Source organism: Poecilia reticulata, chromosome 17 (genome assembly GCF_904066995.2).
Source record: "Poecilia reticulata chromosome 17, P_reticulata-male-v2, whole genome shotgun sequence".
Lineage (NCBI taxonomy): Eukaryota > Metazoa > Chordata > Actinopteri > Cyprinodontiformes > Poeciliidae > Poecilia > Poecilia reticulata.
This window is the reverse complement of record NC_088846.1, coordinates 30,830,489-30,848,932: the sequence shown is the minus strand read 5'-3', so window position 1 is coordinate 30,848,932 and position 18,444 is coordinate 30,830,489. Positions and strand designations below refer to the sequence as shown.

Genomic DNA, 18,444 nt, shown 5'->3' with positions numbered 1-18,444 from the left:
ATTAGGGCTGTTGTAAACGATTATTTTAGTAATCTATAGATTTTTCTTACGATTAATCGAGTAATCGGATAAAAACAATTATGAAATAAAATATTGGTAAATCTTCCATAACACCAGTGTTACTATCGGATATCAACATCAGTCTATTTTTTCCACCTTTGAGCTTCCCTACCAGTTACTGTTTTGTAGACCGGGGGAGCAACAGGGATATTTACGGCTCCTCCGTTCAGAAACTCATCTACCAGCCATGTTCCGCCTCCCGTTTGTTCAGACCGGGATGATATAAGTTTATTGTGCGGTTCGTCCGTAAAGCTGCTCTGACCCTGTAAGCATCAACCCTCAGCCGCCCGCCGTGTTCAGTCTCTCCGCTCACCTGTAGAAATCCTCCTCAGCTTCTTCCCGCCGTTCAACCAGCAGCTCCGGAGCAGAAAGGCTGCCGAACTCCCGGCATCGCGCCGGTCATTTTAAGGATGTTTATTGGTCCCACAAAAACGATGGAAACCCGGAATTATCACCAATCAGTAAAATCCCCGCGGGCCGAACCTGAAGATTGGACGTTATGCCGCTAACACGTAGCTTCCGTCAACAACTCAGAGGCGGAAGTCAGAGCTCCGCGCAACGCAGATAATGTTCCGGCTGAAACACGGTGCGCTAAATGATAAAACATAAATTAACGAAGCTTCGAGGCAGGAACATTTTCCTCGAGGAATTTTAATAATCGAGGTTCTCGAATCACTCGAGGAATCGCTTCAGCCCTACTGTATATAAAACACCACATGCTGCTGTTGTGTTCAATCTTGTACGAGGGGGAACCCAAAAGTTTCCAGAATGACGCTGCTGCACGCGCGGTTTTCCTGACGCTGCTGCACGCGCGGTTTTCCTAGCACACGGTTCTGCCGCCACGCCTCCTCACATCACGCCAAGCGGCGCTGATGTGGAAGGTTTCGTCACCCGCGGTGAATTTTCCTGTAAGAGACGTTTTGTCCAGCCGTCGTTTTCCTTCATGGCGAAGTTCTGAGCTGCGCGGCTGAAGCTTTGCTTCCTGCTTAAAGCAGGTGAACCACGAGAAAACTTGAGCTTGACACATAGCGTCATCCTTGTAAGCCTACAGAAACTATTTTAATAATAATAATACAACTTTAGCTTTATGTGAAATTGTTGTTAAGATCGTTTATTTCTAGATTAGACGGTTAAGATATAGATAACAGTTAGCATGTCAGCATAGATAACACTGCTGCTTCTGTTAGCATAAAGTCTGACATGAGTAAAACTGATAATCTTGGTAAAGATGAACTGTTAGCATGGAGCCGTTAGCTCGTTAGCTTAAAGCCTCCATCTTGTTTTTGCTTCTACCGGATCAGTTTGGATGTTTTATGCTGTCCAGATCGTTACTGATGAGTATTTATTAAATATTGACTCCAGTTAAACACGTGATCCGAGTTCTGATGAAGGTTTAATGTTTGTCCCAGGAAACGTTGAACGTCTAATAATGAAGGAATAAAATATTTTAACGGGGGAATAAAGTGGGTCAGGATTTTATGAGACGACAATAAATGATGTTCATAAACTGTCTGGTTCTGCTTCAGCATCAGGGAAGGCCCTGATCCAGTGATGATGATGATGAAGAGCTCAGGTTACCTGTGTGTTGTGCTGGCCTCAGGGTGAACGACGTCATCCTGCGGGTGAACGAGGTGGACGTCCGGGACGTGACCCACAGCCGGGCCGTGGAGGCGCTGAAGGAGGCGGGGTCTCTGGTGCGCCTCTACGTCCGGCGGAGGAAGCCGCTGTCGGAGAAGCTGATGGAGATCAAGCTGGTGAAAGGACCCAAAGGTCTGGGCTTCAGCATCGCGGGCGGCGTCGGGAACCAGCACATCCCCGGAGACAACAGCATCTACGTCACCAAGATCATCGAAGGCGGCGCCGCGCAGAAGGACGGCAGGCTGCAGATCGGAGACAAGCTGCTTGCCGTGAGTCCCCGAACCGCAGAGCCATCATGGCCGCCGGGCGCTCTGGTGTCCATCATGGCCGCCGGGCGCTCTGGTGTCCATCATGGCAGCCGGGCGCCCCGGTGTCCAACATGGCCGCCGGGCGCTCCGGTGTCCTTCATGGCCGCCGGGCGCCCCGGTGTCCAACATGGCCGCCGGGCGCTCTGGTGTCCGTCAGGGCCGCCGGGCGCCCCGGTGTCCATCATGGCGGCCGGGCGCCCCGGTGTCCAACATGGCCGCCGGGCGCTCCGGTGTCCTTCATGGCCGCCGGGCGCCCCGGTGTCCAACATGGCCGCCGGGCGCTCTGGTGTCCTTCATGGCCGCCGGGCGCTCTGGTGTCCTTCATGGCCGCCGGGCGCTCTGGTGTCCTTCATGGCCGCCGGGCGCCCTGGTGTCCATCATGGCCGCCGGGCGCTCTGGTGTCCTTCATGGCCGCCGGGCGCTCCGGTGTCCTTCATGGCCGCCGGGCGCCCCGGTGTCCAACATGGCCGCCGGGCGCTCTGGTGTCCTTCATGGCCGCCGGGCGCTCTGGTGTCCTTCATGGCCGCCGGGCGCTCTGGTGTCCATCATGGCCGCCGGGCGCTCTGGTGTCCATCATGGCCGCCGGGCGCTCTGGTGTCCATCATGGCCGCCGGGCGCTCTGGTGTCCATCATGGCCGCCGGGCGCTCTGGTGTCCATCATGGCCGCCGGGCGCTCTGGTGTCCATCATGGCCGCCGGGCGCTCTGGTGTCCATCATGGCCGCCGGGCGCTCTGGTGTCCATCATGGCCGCCAGAGGGCTCTGGTGTCCTTCATGGCCGCCGGGCGCTCTGGTGTCCTTCATGGCCGCCGGGCGCTCTGGTGTCCATCATGGCCGCCGGGCGCTCTGGTGTCCTTCATGGCCGCCGGGCGCTCTGGTGTCCATCATGGCCGCCGGGCGCTCTGGTGTCCATCATGGCCGCCGGGCGCTCTGGTGTCCATCATGGCCGCCAGAGGGCTCTGGTGTCCATCATGGCCGCCGGGCGCTCTGGTGTCCATCATGGCCGCCGGGCGCTCTGGTGTCCATCATGGCCGCCGGGCGCTCAGGTGTCCATCATGGCCGCCGGGCGCCCCGGTGTCCGTCATGGCCGCCCTCTGACGCTCCTCTCTGTGCTTCCAGGTGAACAGCGTCTGTCTGGAGGAAGTGACCCATGAACACGCCGTCACTGCCTTGAAAAACACTCCTGATGTCGTTTACTTGAAAGTGGCAAAACCCAACAGTGTCTTCATGAACGACAGCTTCGCCCCACCAGACCTCACCAACTGTGAGTCCAGCTGCTGCTGCAGCCGCCAGAACCGTCCTCTGGGTCCGGAAACCAGAACCGTCCTCTGGGTCCGGAAACCAGAACCGTCCTCTGGGTCCGGAAGCCAGAACCGTCCTCTGGGTCCGGAAGCCATCTTTATCTCAGCTGAACAGCCGGCTGCCGTCATCAGACACAAACCAGTTCCTTAAACGATTCACTTCCTGCTGATCCTCCAGTAGATCACCAAACTTCCCCTCTGGAATCAGCAGCAGAGCCACTGATTCTTTCACACGTCGCCATGAATGTTTCCAACAGCAGAAAAACGTAGTCAGTCGTTTCTTTTCATGTTGCAGGTCTATTTCTTTACGAAACATCAAAACAAGTTGCTCAATTTGTTTCTGGTCACCTTAAAAAATAAATAAATAAATAAAATCACTGGAGCCTCTGAAATCGCTACATGAGTTGGTATCGATGCTTCTCTCATCCTGACCTTTGCCCTCCTCTCATCCCGTCACAATTGGCCACGCCCATGAGTCTGCCTTGGCTCCGCCCCTTTTGGTTTTAAGCTTTGATAGTTATAGGAAAGTTAACTGCCAAACTTAAACTCTAAGTTCTTAAACTGAGTTTATCTCAGTGAGTTTTGATGAAAGGTGCAGAGAAGCTGGATTTACTGAGATTTTCTCTGTTTGGGGTTTTTCTTCTGATGATCCTTTAAATGTTTAATCTGATCGATCTCTGGGGAACCTTCCAGATATTCAGAGCAGCTTATTTGAGGCAAAGCGAGCTGATTGGCTGCCCCCTCCTCCCGATGGCTCCGGTCTCCATCAGGTGGTAACCGGAGCCAACAGGTGGGGGAGGGGCCCGGTGGGTCCAGTATTCACCTGCTGCTCTCTCCGGTTCTGTTCCAGCCTACACGCAGCACCTGGAGAACCATATCAGCCCCCCCAGCTTCGTGGGCCAGCCCCTCCCCCCGCCGGCGTCGTCGGGGCGATACTCGCCGACGCCAAAGGGCATTCTGGGAGAAGATGACGTCACACGGTGAGGACATGGTTCAGGTTTCCTGACGCTCGTTGCTTCCAGCAGCCAGACTGTGTCTTCCGGATCAGAACCAGTGAGGTTCTGAAACCAGATCTCCATATTGAAACATGCATGAATGACGAAGGTTCAGGTTTTAAACTCCGGCTGGAACAAAACGCTCCAGGTTTCCAGTTTTAGTAGAACCTGAGCAGCAGCAGGATGGAAAATGAATGTAACAAACTGCTGAGGTTCTGCAGGCTTCAGCTGTTACCTGTGACCCCTGGTTTCCTTTGGGGTCAAGGTTCACAGGCCGTAAATACCCGACTCTCGCTCTAAAAACGTAACAGCAGATGTTAACAGGTCATGGGAATCGTTGTAAAACCACAGGAGCTAATAGAAAAACGGCTGCAGCTCCTGGATTGGCTGCTTTGCTGACCTGAGGTCACGTGACCTGAGGATGACGAGCGGCTGTGTGACCGCAGGGAGCCGAGGAAGGTGGTTCTGCACCGCGGGGCGACGGGTCTGGGCTTCAACATCGTGGGCGGCGAGGACGGAGAGGGCATCTTCATCTCCTTCATCCTGGCCGGCGGCCCGGCCGACCTGAGCGGGGAGCTGAGGAAAGGGGACCGCCTGGTGTCGGTAGGAGCTCCGCCCACCACACCGTCCCACGCTCTGATTGGTTCACACCAACAGGTGATGTTCCCGCCTCCAGGTGAACGGCGTGGACCTCCGGAACGCCACGCACGAGCAGGCCGCCGCCGCCCTGAAGAACGCCGGCCAGACGGTGACCATCGTCGCCCACTACAGGCCAGAAGGTGAGGCTACCTGAGGGAGGATGGGCCTCCGGGTCTCACCTGGGCGTCACTGACCCGCCGTGTTCTCTGCTCAGAGTACAGCCGGTTCGAGGCCAAGATCCACGACCTGCGGGAGCAGATGATGAACAGCAGCATCAGCTCGGGCTCCGGGTCGCTGCGGACCAGTCAGAAGAGGTCACTCTACGTCAGGTGAGGCGGTGAGGCTGCTCACCTGGAGGTCAGCAGAGACCGACCGGGTTCATTCACCCTGTTTGTGTCGCGCCTCAGAGCTCTGTTCGAGTACGACAAGACGCGGGACTCTGGTCTGCCCAGCCAGGGCCTCAACTTCAAGTTCGGAGACATCCTGCATGTGGTGAACGCCTCGGACGACGAGTGGTGGCAGGCCCGGCACCTGACGCCTCAGGGGGAGCTGGAGGAGGTGGGAGTGATCCCCAGCAAGAGGAGGTCAGTCCCACCGGAGCTGCTGGGGTCAGAGGGCAAACTGTCCAGGTGTTGGCTCATGCAGAATCCTCATGGAGACCCAGTGGGACCTGCTGATGGGATCAGAACGATCCTGCGCTTGGTTTGATCCTCCGGTTGACGACAGCAGCTGGACGCTTTCTGCTCAACTCTGTTTCTTCTTCTGTGGTTTCTGCAGAGTGGAGAAGAAGGAGCGAGCGAGGTTAAAGACGGTGAAGTTCAACGCCAAGTCAAGAGAGCGAGGGGTGAGTCCTTCTGAAAGAAGCCAGAAGATGCTAATGTGCCATGGTCTCTGGTTTTAGAGTAGAACTGATCAAATGTTTGAAACCTGGAAGCATTTTATCTGCTGCATGACCTTTGACTCTCTGCCTCCAGCCATGTGGATTTAAAGTGTTTGAGCTGCTGCCACCTGATCTCTCCACCTACTAATGACTAATGTCTGCAACCTCTGGCTGTTAGCCACCGCTAGCCCGTTAACAGACTGTTAGCCACCGCTAGCCCGTTAACCGCTAACAGCTTTTTGTTTAACCATTAGCAACATCAGGCCAGATAACCTTTCGTATTTTATAGTCCGTCAACTTCTGGAGCGTTAACAGTTTTCAACCTTCAGTCGTCTCAGGCTTGTTAACCTTTGACCCGGCCTCCGATCTGTTCCAACGGACAGGAGGTTAGCAACTTCCTGTCCGTTACCAGTTTCATGTCCATTAACTGCCTCTGGCCCGTTAGCCGTAGCAGCGTCTGGCCCGATAGCCGTTAGCAGCGTCGGGCCCGTTAGCAGCGTACGGCCCGTTAGCAGCGTCCGGCCCGTTAGCCGTTAGCAGCGTCGGGCCCGTTAGCAGCGTCGGGCCCGTTAGCCGCGTACGGCCCGTTAGCAGCGTACGGCCCGTTAGCAGCGTACGGCCCGTTAGCCGTTAGCAGCGTCGGGCCCGTTTGCAGCGTCGGGCCCGTTAGCAGCGCCCGGCCTGTTAGCCGTTAGCAGCGCCTGGCCCGCCCGATAGCAGCGCCCGGCCCGTTAGCAGAGTCTGGCCCGTTAGCCGTTAGCAGCGTCCGGCCCGTTAGCCGTCAGCAGCGTCCGGCCCGTTAGCAGCGTCCGGACCGTTAGCAGCGCCTGGCCCGTTAGCAGCGCCTGGCCCGTTAGCAGAGTCTGGCCCGTTAGCCGTTAGCAGCGCCTGGTCCGTTAGCCGTTAGCAGCGTCCGGCCCGTTAGCCGTTAGCAGCGCCTGGTCCGTTAGCCGTTAGCAGCGTCCGGCCCGTTAGCCGTTAGCAGCGTCCGGCCCGTTAGCCGTTAGCAGCGCCTGGTCCGTTAGCCGTTAGCAGCGTCCGGCCCGTTAGCCGTTAGCAGCGTCCAGCCCGTTAGCAGCGCCTGGTCCGTTAGCCATTAGCAGCGTCCGGCCCGTTAGCCGTTAGCAGCGCCTGGTCCGTTAGCCGTTAGCAGCGTCGGGCCCATTAGCCGTTAGCAGAGTCTGGCCCGTTAGCCGTTAGCAGCGCCTGGTCCTTTAGCCGTTAGCAGCGTCCGGCCCGTTAGCCGTTAGCAGCGTCCAGCCCGTTAGCCGTTAGCAGCGTCCAGCCCGTTAGCAGCGCCTGGTCCGTTAGCCGTTAGCAGCGTCCGGCCCGTTAGCCGTTAGCAGCGCCTGGTCCGTTAGCCGTTAGCAGCGTCCAGCCCGTTAGCAGCATGCCCACCTGAGACTCAGCAGCAGCTCTCCCTTTAGAACATGTGCTACTTTAACATGCGTCGCCCACAGAACCTGCATGACCTCTGACCCCCTCACAAAGAAACGCTTGACATTGATGTCTGACTGCCTGCTTCGTCCCTCCCTCCTCTTCCTCTCTGATCCCATCGGTCACTCCAGCAGCTCGAACGTCTGTTAGCTTCAGATTCAAACATCTGGAGAATAAAAACTAAACTGTAAACAAAATAATAAATATTTGTCATTTAGTTACATGTGGAAATAAGCAGCTTTGTATTAAATTATCCCAAATTAAGTAAGGATAATTAAATTACGGTGCTGCCCTCTGGTGGCCAAAGCAGGATTTAATCTATCTCGTTTTTAATTAACTTGTTTTATTCTATGGTTGATTATGCTGCCCAGCGTCATTTTAGCTGAGATGTGATTGGTCAGAGCGAATCCTTCTGGTCGACCAGATCATGTTTCAGATTAACCTCCAGCTCAGTTTCATCTACATGAATTAATTTAATGGATTAAATCCAGACTGGATTAACGGGTCTGGACTGATGGGGAGTAAATGCTGCCTCAGCAACAGGCGGAGGAGGGGATCCGTTTGTCCAAACCAAGCTGTGGACCCAGAACCGGGCCAGGACGGGTCCACAGCTTCCTGCCTGCTGCCTCTAACTTCCTGCTCGTCTTCGGCATGCCCCCTCCCTCCTCTTCCTCACCGCTGTGCTGCCTTCACTGACTCTGAGGAAATCCCAGCTCTGACAGACCCACAGTGACCAGACCGGGCCGGGACCCTGACCTCTGACCTCTGAGCTGTCTGTGCCGTTAGCAGCAGAGACGCAGCGTGTCATCATCCAGCCCTCTTCCTCTCCCGTTCTGTTTTCACGCCCTCCACCTTCCTCTTCCTCAGCAGTCCGTCAATGACAAGCGTAAAAAGAACCTCTTTACCCGAAAGTTTCCTTTCTACAAGAGCAAAGAGCCGAGCGAGCAGGAGACCAGCGACGCCGACCGTAAGTCCCCGCCGGCCCCCCGTTGCTCCGCGGCAGGAAGAGAGATCAGCTGGCGGCGGCACGCACTGCGGTCGTCATGGCAACAGCCCCGGGCTCCCAACAACCTCTCAGATTGGGCTAACGGCTAAAACCGATCCAGAACCCCAGACAGGAAGTGCCCTCCTTCCTTGTTCCTGCGGGGAGCCAACATGGCCGCCCTGCTGCGGGGAGCCAACATGGCCGCCCTGCTGCGGGGAGCCAACATGGCCGCCCTGCTGCGGGGAGCCAACATGGCCGCCCTGCTGCGGGGAGCCAACATGGCCGCCCTGCTGCGGGGAGCCAACATGGCCGCCCTGCTGCGGGGAGCCAACATGGCCGCCCTGCTGCGGGGAGCCAACATGGCCGCCCTGCTGCGGGGAGCCAACATGGCCGCCCTGCTGCGGGGAGCCAACATGGCCGCCCTGCTGCGCTCCCTCTGCTCTCTCGTCTGCCGCCGGATCTCAGTAACTCTGTGTTTCTCTGGTTGTTTCTGTTTCTGCCGACCGCAGGACAACAACGACGACCCGACCAGCAGAAGCCACAGTGAGTAGAAACGCTGCAGGCCGAGCGTCTCCACCAGGAGGACGGCAGGACGTCCCGCTGCGGGGACGGCAGGACGTCCCGCTGCGGGGACGGCCGGACGTCCCGCTGCGGGGACGGCAGGACGTCCCGCTGCGGGGACGGCCGGACGTCCCGCTGCGGGGACGGCAGGACGTCCCGCTGCGGGGACGGCAGGACGTCCCGCTGCGGGGACGGCAGGACGTCCCCGCAGCGGGACGCCCAGCTACTGTCGGGTTTCAGCTAAAATCTATGGATTCATAATTTCTTTAATCTGGATTAATTCTGTGAATTTAGTTTTTTACAGCTGAAACCCCATAACAAGAAAAAATAAATCTTAAATTATTAACTATTAATAAATAAAACGTAGAAAGTGTTAATAGATCCTGAAAAGCAAAATGTTTTTACCGTTTATATCCTGGTGGAGACGCAGGCTGAGACCTTCATCCTCCTCCTCTTCCTCAGACCTTCGTTTGTGCGTTTGTGTCTCATCAGCGTTTCGTTTCGTCTCGTTTTCCGCAGTCGGTCCAACATTCATAATTCAAAACTACTTCATTTGTCCCAAAGGGACGTTAAATGTTGGTGTAACTCAGATAGCTTCAGAATCCTCAGAGTCGTTGTGGACGGTGATGCTGCGGGCTGGAAGGAGCTCCTGTAGCAGTCGGTCTCACGGTGAATCTGAAGAGGCCTCTGACTGAAGACTGGATGGCAGCCTCATGCTAGCATGCTAACAGCTCAGTATGCAGCCAGCAGAGACGCTGGATGACTCCACCAGCTGTTAGCAGCTCTGCTAATCCGCCTCCTTTGCTTTTGCTAGGATTCGGTGCTGGAGTTGGGATAAGATCCTTCAGCCATGTTCCTCTGAATAAATGTGAAACTCTTAGCGATGCTCTGAACTTCCTCCTCCTCCTCTCTGCTCCATGAAGCTTTTCTCTCCTCTGGGCTTTGGGGTCAAAGTTCAGGTTTCATTTGAGATGCCAATCAGCTGCTCCAGGTGTAAAAACAGCATCTTGTTGCCATGGTTACCCGTCATAGCTGTAGTAAACTCAGAGCAGAAATCCTTCTAGCTGCGCAGCATCCAGAACCAGAGGGAATGACGGTCTGGAACCAGAACCAACCAGAACCACAGAAATGTTCTGACGGTTCCCAGACGGAGCAGAAGCTTCCTGGTTCCACCAGATTCTGACCCGGAAGTTACCTCTGGGTTCTGATTGGTTCTGCTGCTGCAGGAAGCTCCAGCTGTCGGGTGGACCGAACCTTTCCAACCCAGAAGGGTAGCAGAACCAGAACCAGAGCGTGTTGGACCGCTGATGGACCAATCAGAGAGCTGGATCAGAGTCCTGGTTCTGTCCAGCTGGACGTTGCAGAACCGGACCAGCCTGGTTCCTGCTGTGGTGTGATCTGGACCTACAGTCTGACCCGGTTCTGACCCGGCTTCATGGACCGGGCCATCGGGTCTCTGAGCTGCTGGACGTGTCCAACTGAATCGATGTCCTCGGATGTTTTGTGTTTTAGAAAAATTACCTGAATTTTAATCAAGGCTTTTATTGTGAAAGGTTCAGTTTGGAGGCCTCTGATTGGTCGGTTGTGTGTTTAAATGTGAGGCAGCTGATTCTGTCACCATCTGTGCGTCATTATATCGCTGTGAACTCATAAAACTCTGCCGTCGAGGCCGGCTCGGAGCAAAGCATTGTGGGAACGCTGGCGTCTGATTGGCTGTTTCCTGTGATTTCAGAACATGTGACGTCTAACGCCAGCGATAGTGAAAGTAGCTACCGTAAGTTTTCCCGCCGTTCTGCCGACGGTTCGCTAACGATCTGAAGCCTGACGGCTAACCCGTTAGCTTAACAAATGCTAACTGCTGATTGGTTCATAACGGCTAATCCATTAGCTTAACGAATGCTAACTCCTGATTGGTTCACAACGGCTAACCCATTAGCTTAACAAATGCTAACTCCTGATTGGTTCATAACGGCTAACCCATTAGCTTAACAAATGCTAACTGCTGATTGGTTCATAACGGCTAACCCGTTAGCTTAACGAATGCTAACTGCTGATTGGTTCATAACGGCTAACCAATTAGCTTAACAAATGCTAACTCCTGATTGGTTCATAACGGCTAACCCATTAGCTTAACAAATGCTAACTCCTGATTGGTTCATAACGGCTAACCCATTAGCTTAACAAATGCTAACTGCTGATTGGTTCATAACGGCTAACCCATTAGCTTAACAAATGCTAACTGCTGATTGGTTTTTAACGGCTAACCCATTAGCTTAATGAATGCTAACTCCTGATTGGTTTTTAACGGCTAACCCATTAGCTTAAAGAACTCTGACTGCTGATTGGACAGATTAAGCATGACATCACAGCTCATCTCTGCTGTTTAATCAAAGTTTCTTCAGGCTGGTTCTGATCTGGTTCTGGAGTTCTGGGTTTTGGACCCGGTTGTTTCCGGACCTTTAAATGTAAAGTTTCTGATTTCAGTTTTCTGCCTGTGGAGCTTTAAATCTTTAATCCCTCAGATTGAGATTATTGATCCATTCATTGATCATCATGTTTCTGAAAACATCTGGATTATTGATCGTTTATTTCATTTGAACAGTTTTCATGTTTAATAAATTAAACTGGTTTATGAATCCAACCGGTCCCTGTCTGAACTGGTTCTGGTTCTGTTTGGTTCTACTGAGGTCACACCTTCAGGCAGCTCCAGATCCGATCCAGTGGTACCAGAACCGACCCAGTGGTTCCGATGTGATGATCCTGGATCATATCTTGAGCTGAAGGCCGCAGAGACAGAACCTGGATCTGGACCAGAACCTTTAACCTGATGGAGTCGGGTCCGGTTCCTGTTCTGGGTCCGGTTCCTGTTCTGGGTCCGGTTCCTCGTTTTATCCTGAGCTCTGCTGACTTTGTAAAGTGTTAAATAAACTTGTTTTTGTTTTTGGTCGTTGATTTAAACGTTTCTCCTGAAATCGAGGCGCCGGTCCGACTGTCGGTTCTCCTGCTGACCCTCCGTCCCTCAGCACCACTCCACCTCCTCCACCTCCTCCTCCTCCTCTTCCTCCACGTCCTGCTCCTCTTCCTCCTCCTCCTCTTCCTCCTCCTCCTCCTCCTCTTCCTCCTCCTCCTCCTCCTCCTCCTCCTCCTCCTCCTCCTCTTCCTCCTCCTCCTGCTCCTCTTCCTCCTCCTCCTCCTCCTCCTCCTCCTCCTCCTCCTCCTCCTCCTCCTCCTCCTCTTCCTCCTCCTCCTGCTCCTCTTCCTCCACCTCCTGCTCCTCTTCCTCCTCCTGCTCCTCTTCCTCCACCTCTTCCTCCTCCTCTTCCTCCACCTCCTCCTCCTCCTCCTCTTCCTCCACGTCCTGCTCCTCTTCCTCCTCCTCCTCTTCCTCCACCTGCTCCTCTTCCTCCACCTCCTGCTCCTCCTCCACCTCCTGCTCCTCCTCCACCTCCTGCTCCTCTTCCTCCTCCTGCTCCTCTTCCTCCTCCTGCTCCTCTTCCTCCACCTCCTGCTCCTCTTCCTCCTCCTGCTCCTCTTCCTCCACCTCCTGCTCCTCCTCCCCCTCCTGCTCCTCCTCCTCCTCCTCCTGCTCCTCCTCCTCCTCCACCTCCTCCTCCTCCTCCACCTCCTCCTCCTCTTCCTCCTCCTCCTCCTCCTCCTCCTCCTCCTCCTCTTCCTCCTCCTCCTGCTCCTCTTCCTCCTCCTCCTCCTCCTCTTCCTCCTCCTCCTGCTCCTCTTCCTCCACCTCCTGCTCCTCTTCCTCCACCTCCTGCTCCTCTTCCTCCTCCTGCTCCTCTTCCTCCTCCTCTTCCTCCACCTCCTCCTCCTCCTCCTCTTCCTCCACGTCCTCCTCCTCTTCCTCCTCCTCCTCTTCCTCCACCTGCTCCTCTTCCTCCACCTCCTGCTCCTCCTCCACCTCCTGCTCCTCCTCCACCTCCTGCTCCTCTTCCTCCTCCTGCTCCTCTTCCTCCTCCTGCTCCTCTTCCTCCACCTCCTGCTCCTCTTCCTCCTCCTGCTCCTCTTCCTCCACCTCCTGCTCCTCTTCCTCCTCCTCCTCCACCTCCTCCTCCTCCTCCTCTTCCTCCGTAACGTCTCTGTTTCTCCTCAGGTGGGCAGGATGACTACGTTCTGTCCTATGAACCCGTCGTTCAGCAGGAAGGTGAGTTCTCCAGAACCGGCCTGATGCTGTAACTGAACCCAGAACCGAAACGGGTTTTCTTCTTCTCTGGCAGTGAACTACACCCGACCCATCATCATCCTCGGCCCGATGAAGGACCGGATCAACGACGACCTGATCTCTGAATTCCCAGATAAATTCGGCTCCTGTGTCCCGCGTACGTCCAGCCGGCGCCGCTCCTCTGACCCGACCGGACCGGTTCTGACCCTGTCGGACCCGGGTAACGGCTGTCCCTGTGCGCAGATACGACCCGGCCCAAACGGGACTACGAGGTGGACGGGCGGGACTACCACTTCGTGGCGTCGCGGGAGCAGATGGAGAAGGACATCCAGGAGCACCGCTTCATCGAGGCGGGCCAGTACAACAACCACCTGTACGGAACCAGCGTGCAGTCCGTCCGCCAGGTGGCCGAGAAGGTACGGAACCGCCCCGCTTCGGGCCGAGCCGCGGCCCGGAGCGGAGCCTGAGTTCTGGTTCTGTTCAGGGGAAGCACTGCATCCTGGACGTGTCCGGCAACGCCATCAAGAGGCTGCAGCTGGCGCTGCTGCACCCCATCGCCATCTTCATCAAACCCAAATCTGTGGAGAACATCATGTGAGTGGCCCGGTCCGGTTTCACCGGTCCACTCTGGAGTTCTCTCCAGCCCTGACCCGGTTCTGCTCTTCCTGCAGGGAGATGAACAAACGTCTGACGGACGAACAGGGAAGGAAAACCTTCGACCGCGCCGCCAAGCTGGAGCAGGAGTTCACCGAGCACTTCACAGGTCAGAACCGGGTCGGAACCAGGTCGGAACCGGGTTCGGAACCGGGTTCAGAACCGGGTCGGAACCGGGTTCAGAACCGGGTCGGAACCGGGTTCAGAACCGGGTCGGAACCGGGTTCAGAACCGGGTCTGTTTAAGCTGTTTGTTGGTTCTGACCCATCCCTGTGGTCCAGTTCTTCAGAACTTTCTAAATCCAGATGAAACGGTTCCCAGGCTTTAATTGGAGGATTCTGTTTAAAGGGACAGTGTCGTGTTTTCCAGGCACATGGAGCCACTTTATAATCAAAAAACTCTGTTTCCTTCAGTTGCTGTAAAAATGCTCTATAAATCAAAAATCACTTAAAAGAAATATGATTTTTTTTAAATTTGATTAAAGAGAGACAGAGCTGTCTCTTTAAGAAACTCCTGCTGATTTTCAAGCTCCGCCTCCAGGAAGTCATCCCAACATGGCTCCTCTTTTAACCCTTTAACGTTTTTACCAGTGTTGCTCTGAGCAGCAGCTCCTATAACGAGCTCAGCTGGTTGCTAATTGCTGCTGGCTAGTCTGAAGGAGCTGAGAGGGGGAGGAGCTGAGCCTCGAAGGCGGGGCTATGTCCACCCAGGCGTTTTGGGCAGATGAATGGTTGCCATGGAGATTGAAGGATTTCTCCAGCATGCGTGGAAGTTGATTTTTACATGATACTGCTCCATTAATGTTCTGCTGTGGTTCTGATTGGTTCTGCTGTGGTTCTGATTGGTTCTGATGTGCTTTGGACCGCTGACCCGCCTCCTCTCTCCTCCTGCAGCCGTCGTCCAGGGCGACACGCTGGAGGAGATCTACGATCAGGTGAAGCAGATCATCGAGGATCAGTCGGGTCCGTTCATCTGGGTTCTGTCCAAGGAGAAGCTATGAGGCGGCGCCGCCGCTCCTCTTCATCACTTACGTTATTCTGGAAGAAGAGTCCAGCTGCAGAGGCAGCCTCACCCTCCATCATCCATCCATCCATCATCCATCATCCTCCACCCCTCAGCGATCAGCTTCATGTTGTTTCGCCTGATTTGGAAGCTCACAGGAAGTGACATCACACTCAGCACGGTACAGCTCCTTAATGTTTAAGGACGGAGAACTTCGGAGGAGAAGAGTTCGGAAACGTACGAAGCAGATTTTCTTCCCTTTTCTTGTTTTTTGTTGGTGGGTTTTTTCCAGCCGGCTCCGTTTGTCGGGTCGGAGGAACCAGAGACACAAAAAGCAGAACTTTGCACGTTTGAGCTTTAACAGCATGTCGGTTTAAACCCGTTGATTTCCCATCAGCCCCTTCACCTCAGCGTCTGACATCACGGCTTCTGTCGCAGCTTTTCCTTCTTTTTTCATTGATTCATGTTTAGTTTTTAACATTTTCGCTCCTCTGCTGCAGGACGACGTCTGTCAGGAAGCTGCAGGGTCACCGCTCTGCCACCAGAGGGCGCCAAACAAACCCACCCTGAAAAACGAGCTGATTTTAAACTCATAAATTAAAATAAACTGAAATAATCAGCCGTTTATTAGACTGAGTCAAATTCACGTTGATTTAAACTAACAGCTTGTTTTGGGAAATTTAAGACTAAATACACAGAAAAATGTTCTAAATGAACTTTAGTGCCAAAAATCAAACAAATAATCATCAGAGTTTATTTTTACAAATTTTATAAGAGTAAAATTGTAGGAAAACCCCTTTATTTTAATAATAGAGCATTTTATATTCTATTATGGAATAGAATAAGATCAATACCATAAAATTAAACATTATCTGTAGAGATGAGAAAAGAAAATTTAAAATATTTTCCCATTTTAGTAAAAACAAAATTTGGAAAACAAATTTTAATGATTTTGATTTTAGAATCCAAAACTTTAACATTTTTAATTTTACTAACATTGTGCCAAAATCTGTTTTGGAAATGTTTCATATAACCAAAAAATAATAAAAATATTAAGGTCACAAAGATTTACACAATTTATGTCAAAAGATTTCAGTGATTGAATTAAAACTAAAGGAACAAAAATCATAAAACTTTTAACATAAAACAAGAAATCATGAACTGGATGAAATCTAAAAATTCACATAAAATATATTTAGTTTTATTTCTGCTGAGAAATTCTCCAGGATTCTGAATTTAAATTTTTAAAGAAAATATTTACTTACTTTTTTAATGTTCATGTTTTTTTGTTTTTTCTTTTAGGAATAAAATTATATAATTAAATCCAAAAACTCAGGAATGAAGAAAACATGTTTGCCTTAGGATTAAAAGATCATAAATATAAAAACATTATTTTTAGAAGCTTAGTTGCACAACTTGAATTTTTAAAAAAATATTTAAAGAAATCAACAGAATTTAATTATAGCTGCTACAGACGATAAAATAACTTAAAATATAAATATTTACAAAGTTTACAGTAAAATCAATATATTTCTTTTAAAACCAGTTTACCTCATTCCGACATTAAATCCTCCAAACTGCATTAAATTAAATCTTAAAGTTTTTTCCTCTTCCTCTGGTTTTCTCCTCGTTACCATGGCGACACCAGAGCCAGTCGTGCTCAGCGGCGCCCTCTGTGGCCGAAGCGTGACCCCGGCAGTTGCTATGGCGACGCCCGTCGGCAGCGTCAGTGTCTTACCACGTGTTGTTGTGGCTGCGCCTGGAGCTGCAGCGCCCCCTGCAGGCGCTCGCAGGTGGAACAGAGATTTTGACAGATATTTAACCTTCGGTAAACTGCCTATTTTGTTATAATGAAAGTCTATATTGAACTTCGGCACTACTACGGGATTCTTTTCTTTGCTTTGGTAATCATATATGAATAGAGACGTATAAAGAGATTTGAATATGAATATATATATTTTTCTTTTTCTTTGATCACCACCTCCTTTGTCTTTTAATTTTCTTTTTTAAGCATAATAAAAAGTTAACAAGAAAACCAGAAGTGGACCTCGACTCGTCTTTCATGTCGGTTCTGTCTGGAAACGACCTGCAGTGGTTCTACAGGTCAGAGATAATTACAAAATATATATTTTATACATTTATATGGAGAAATCTAGAAAAACCAGAGACTCTTCAGCTGCAAAGGGGAACAAAATAATCTAATTAAAGCTTCATGCAGTTTAAAACATCAATTTATCTTCTCAGCTGCTTAAACAAAACTTAATGATAAATTATTAATATGCTTCAGTACAAAATGCAGGATGGTGTTATGTTAGCTTTTAATTATTTATTGCTGGATTATCCTCTGGAATCGGGATGTTCTGACTGGAATCGGTTCGTGCTGCTCCTGCCTTGGAAACACGAACCGATCGAACCTGCTGGACTTTTATCTCAGACAAGTACTTTCATTACTTGTCTGAGAAGACATAAACACAGCCAGAGAGGCACAGAATAAATAGCATGATGATGACCACAAACCTCTGTGGTCACAGAGGTTTGGAGAATCGGCCGACATTCTTAAATCTTTCTGTCTAAACCAGACTTAAGACTCACGAAGGATTTTGGCTGAATGAACAAGTTTATTGGGAGTAAACTCAGAGTTTCACTATTGGCTGTACAAAGACAAACAAGAGACAGTGTAAGATAATCGTATACGTTATAATTGTAACGTTTGAACTACAACATAATGTTCACTATCGACTCTTATTCAAAAACCAAACCAGTATTTTTATATAATAAAGCAAATTTACAATTTCAATCAATCAATAAAAGAAATTTCCTTATTTACAAGTAGACATACTTTCTGCCTCTGTCGCTAATAATAATAATTTAACAACCTTGTTGCAACTTGTTTTCCTTCTGTTGCCAAGCGACGCTACACGATATAAACAGCTTTCTCTATCAAAATAAAAGCATTGAATTCAAAAACCGGAAGTCAACTAACAAAATAAAGGCAATAAGCGCTAAAAAGGAACTCAACAAATAAATTGAGATTATTTACATTTCCCTTTTCAGATCTAATCTAAACAGTGTAAATAATTTAAGCTATAAAATTCTGTGTCCTCATAATCATAAATATAGCGAACATTATTCTAAGAACGTTGATTTGTGACCACTAGAGGGAGCTGTAGCCTTGGATTTAACTGTGCTCTTCCAATGGCTTCAAAATGATGGAGAAACGCAACTAACCAACAATCCCACTGGTAAAAATAAAAAAAATAAAAAAGGACTTTAACTTCAACTCTAGAAGACCTGGGGGATCTGTGAGAAACTCAAAAGCCCCAAAGTTCATTTTAAATATTCTGATCTAAAGATAACAGGAACAATTTGAAGCCTCTTTCTAACACAGTTGCATCAAGAGTTCAGATTTTTAAAGCTGTGCGATCAACAAAAGACAGAGAATAAAGGCTCTGCTCTTTGTTTAGGACAATTTGAGTCGACACATTTTTGACTGTAAAGAAACAGATAAAGGTAAAACTAAAATCATTTGATATATTCTGTTCAATGACATGAGGGGGTTAATAAAAAATATTCCATTTGTTACTGGGTGGAAGTAAATAAATATGGCAGGTGGTAAAAAGCAAGTTTGCTCATTGTTCCCTTAAAAAGCTCTTTGTTTTGTCACCTGATCCACATAATACACATTTAGCATGAAAGCAGTTACAACATCCCACTGTCTTCAGATCTCACCAAAATAATGTTTATCTTTTGTTTAAAAAAAAGAAGAAAAAAAAACACCTTGTATGTCCCCATTAGCATAAAAGTATATCAGA

At 50.9% G+C, this 18,444-nt stretch overlaps 1 protein-coding gene across 28 annotated transcripts in view; it reads left to right on the top strand.

Annotated features, from left to right (window-relative positions):
• The window catches only part of dlg1b (discs large MAGUK scaffold protein 1b), a 63,110-nt gene extending 46,437 nt beyond the window's left edge, over positions 1 to 16,673 (top strand). For 14 of the 28 annotated variants that reach the window (XM_081598722.1, XM_081598725.1, XM_008402866.3 and 11 more), the window contains 16 exons: positions 1,661 to 1,967; positions 3,124 to 3,268; positions 4,156 to 4,285; positions 4,747 to 4,903; positions 4,977 to 5,079; positions 5,154 to 5,268; positions 5,347 to 5,523; positions 5,717 to 5,783; positions 8,124 to 8,223; positions 10,535 to 10,576; positions 12,908 to 12,958; positions 13,032 to 13,133; positions 13,220 to 13,392; positions 13,461 to 13,570; positions 13,648 to 13,739; positions 14,524 to 16,673. In XM_081598722.1, the coding sequence (XP_081454848.1) occupies positions 1,661 to 1,967; positions 3,124 to 3,268; positions 4,156 to 4,285; positions 4,747 to 4,903; positions 4,977 to 5,079; positions 5,154 to 5,268; positions 5,347 to 5,523; positions 5,717 to 5,783; positions 8,124 to 8,223; positions 10,535 to 10,576; positions 12,908 to 12,958; positions 13,032 to 13,133; positions 13,220 to 13,392; positions 13,461 to 13,570; positions 13,648 to 13,739; positions 14,524 to 14,630 (1,978 nt within the window). In that variant the 3' untranslated portion in view covers positions 14,631 to 16,673. Of the gene's footprint in view, positions 1 to 1,660; positions 1,968 to 3,123; positions 3,269 to 4,155; positions 4,286 to 4,746; positions 4,904 to 4,976; positions 5,080 to 5,153; positions 5,269 to 5,346; positions 5,524 to 5,716; positions 5,784 to 8,123; positions 8,224 to 8,750; positions 8,785 to 10,534; positions 10,577 to 12,907; positions 12,959 to 13,031; positions 13,134 to 13,219; positions 13,393 to 13,460; positions 13,571 to 13,647; positions 13,740 to 14,523 lie in introns of all 28 variants that reach the window. The other 14 variants (XM_081598724.1, XM_081598729.1, XM_081598732.1 and 11 more) reach the window with 3 other exon arrangements.
• Positions 16,674 to 18,444: the final 1,771 nt, after the last annotated feature.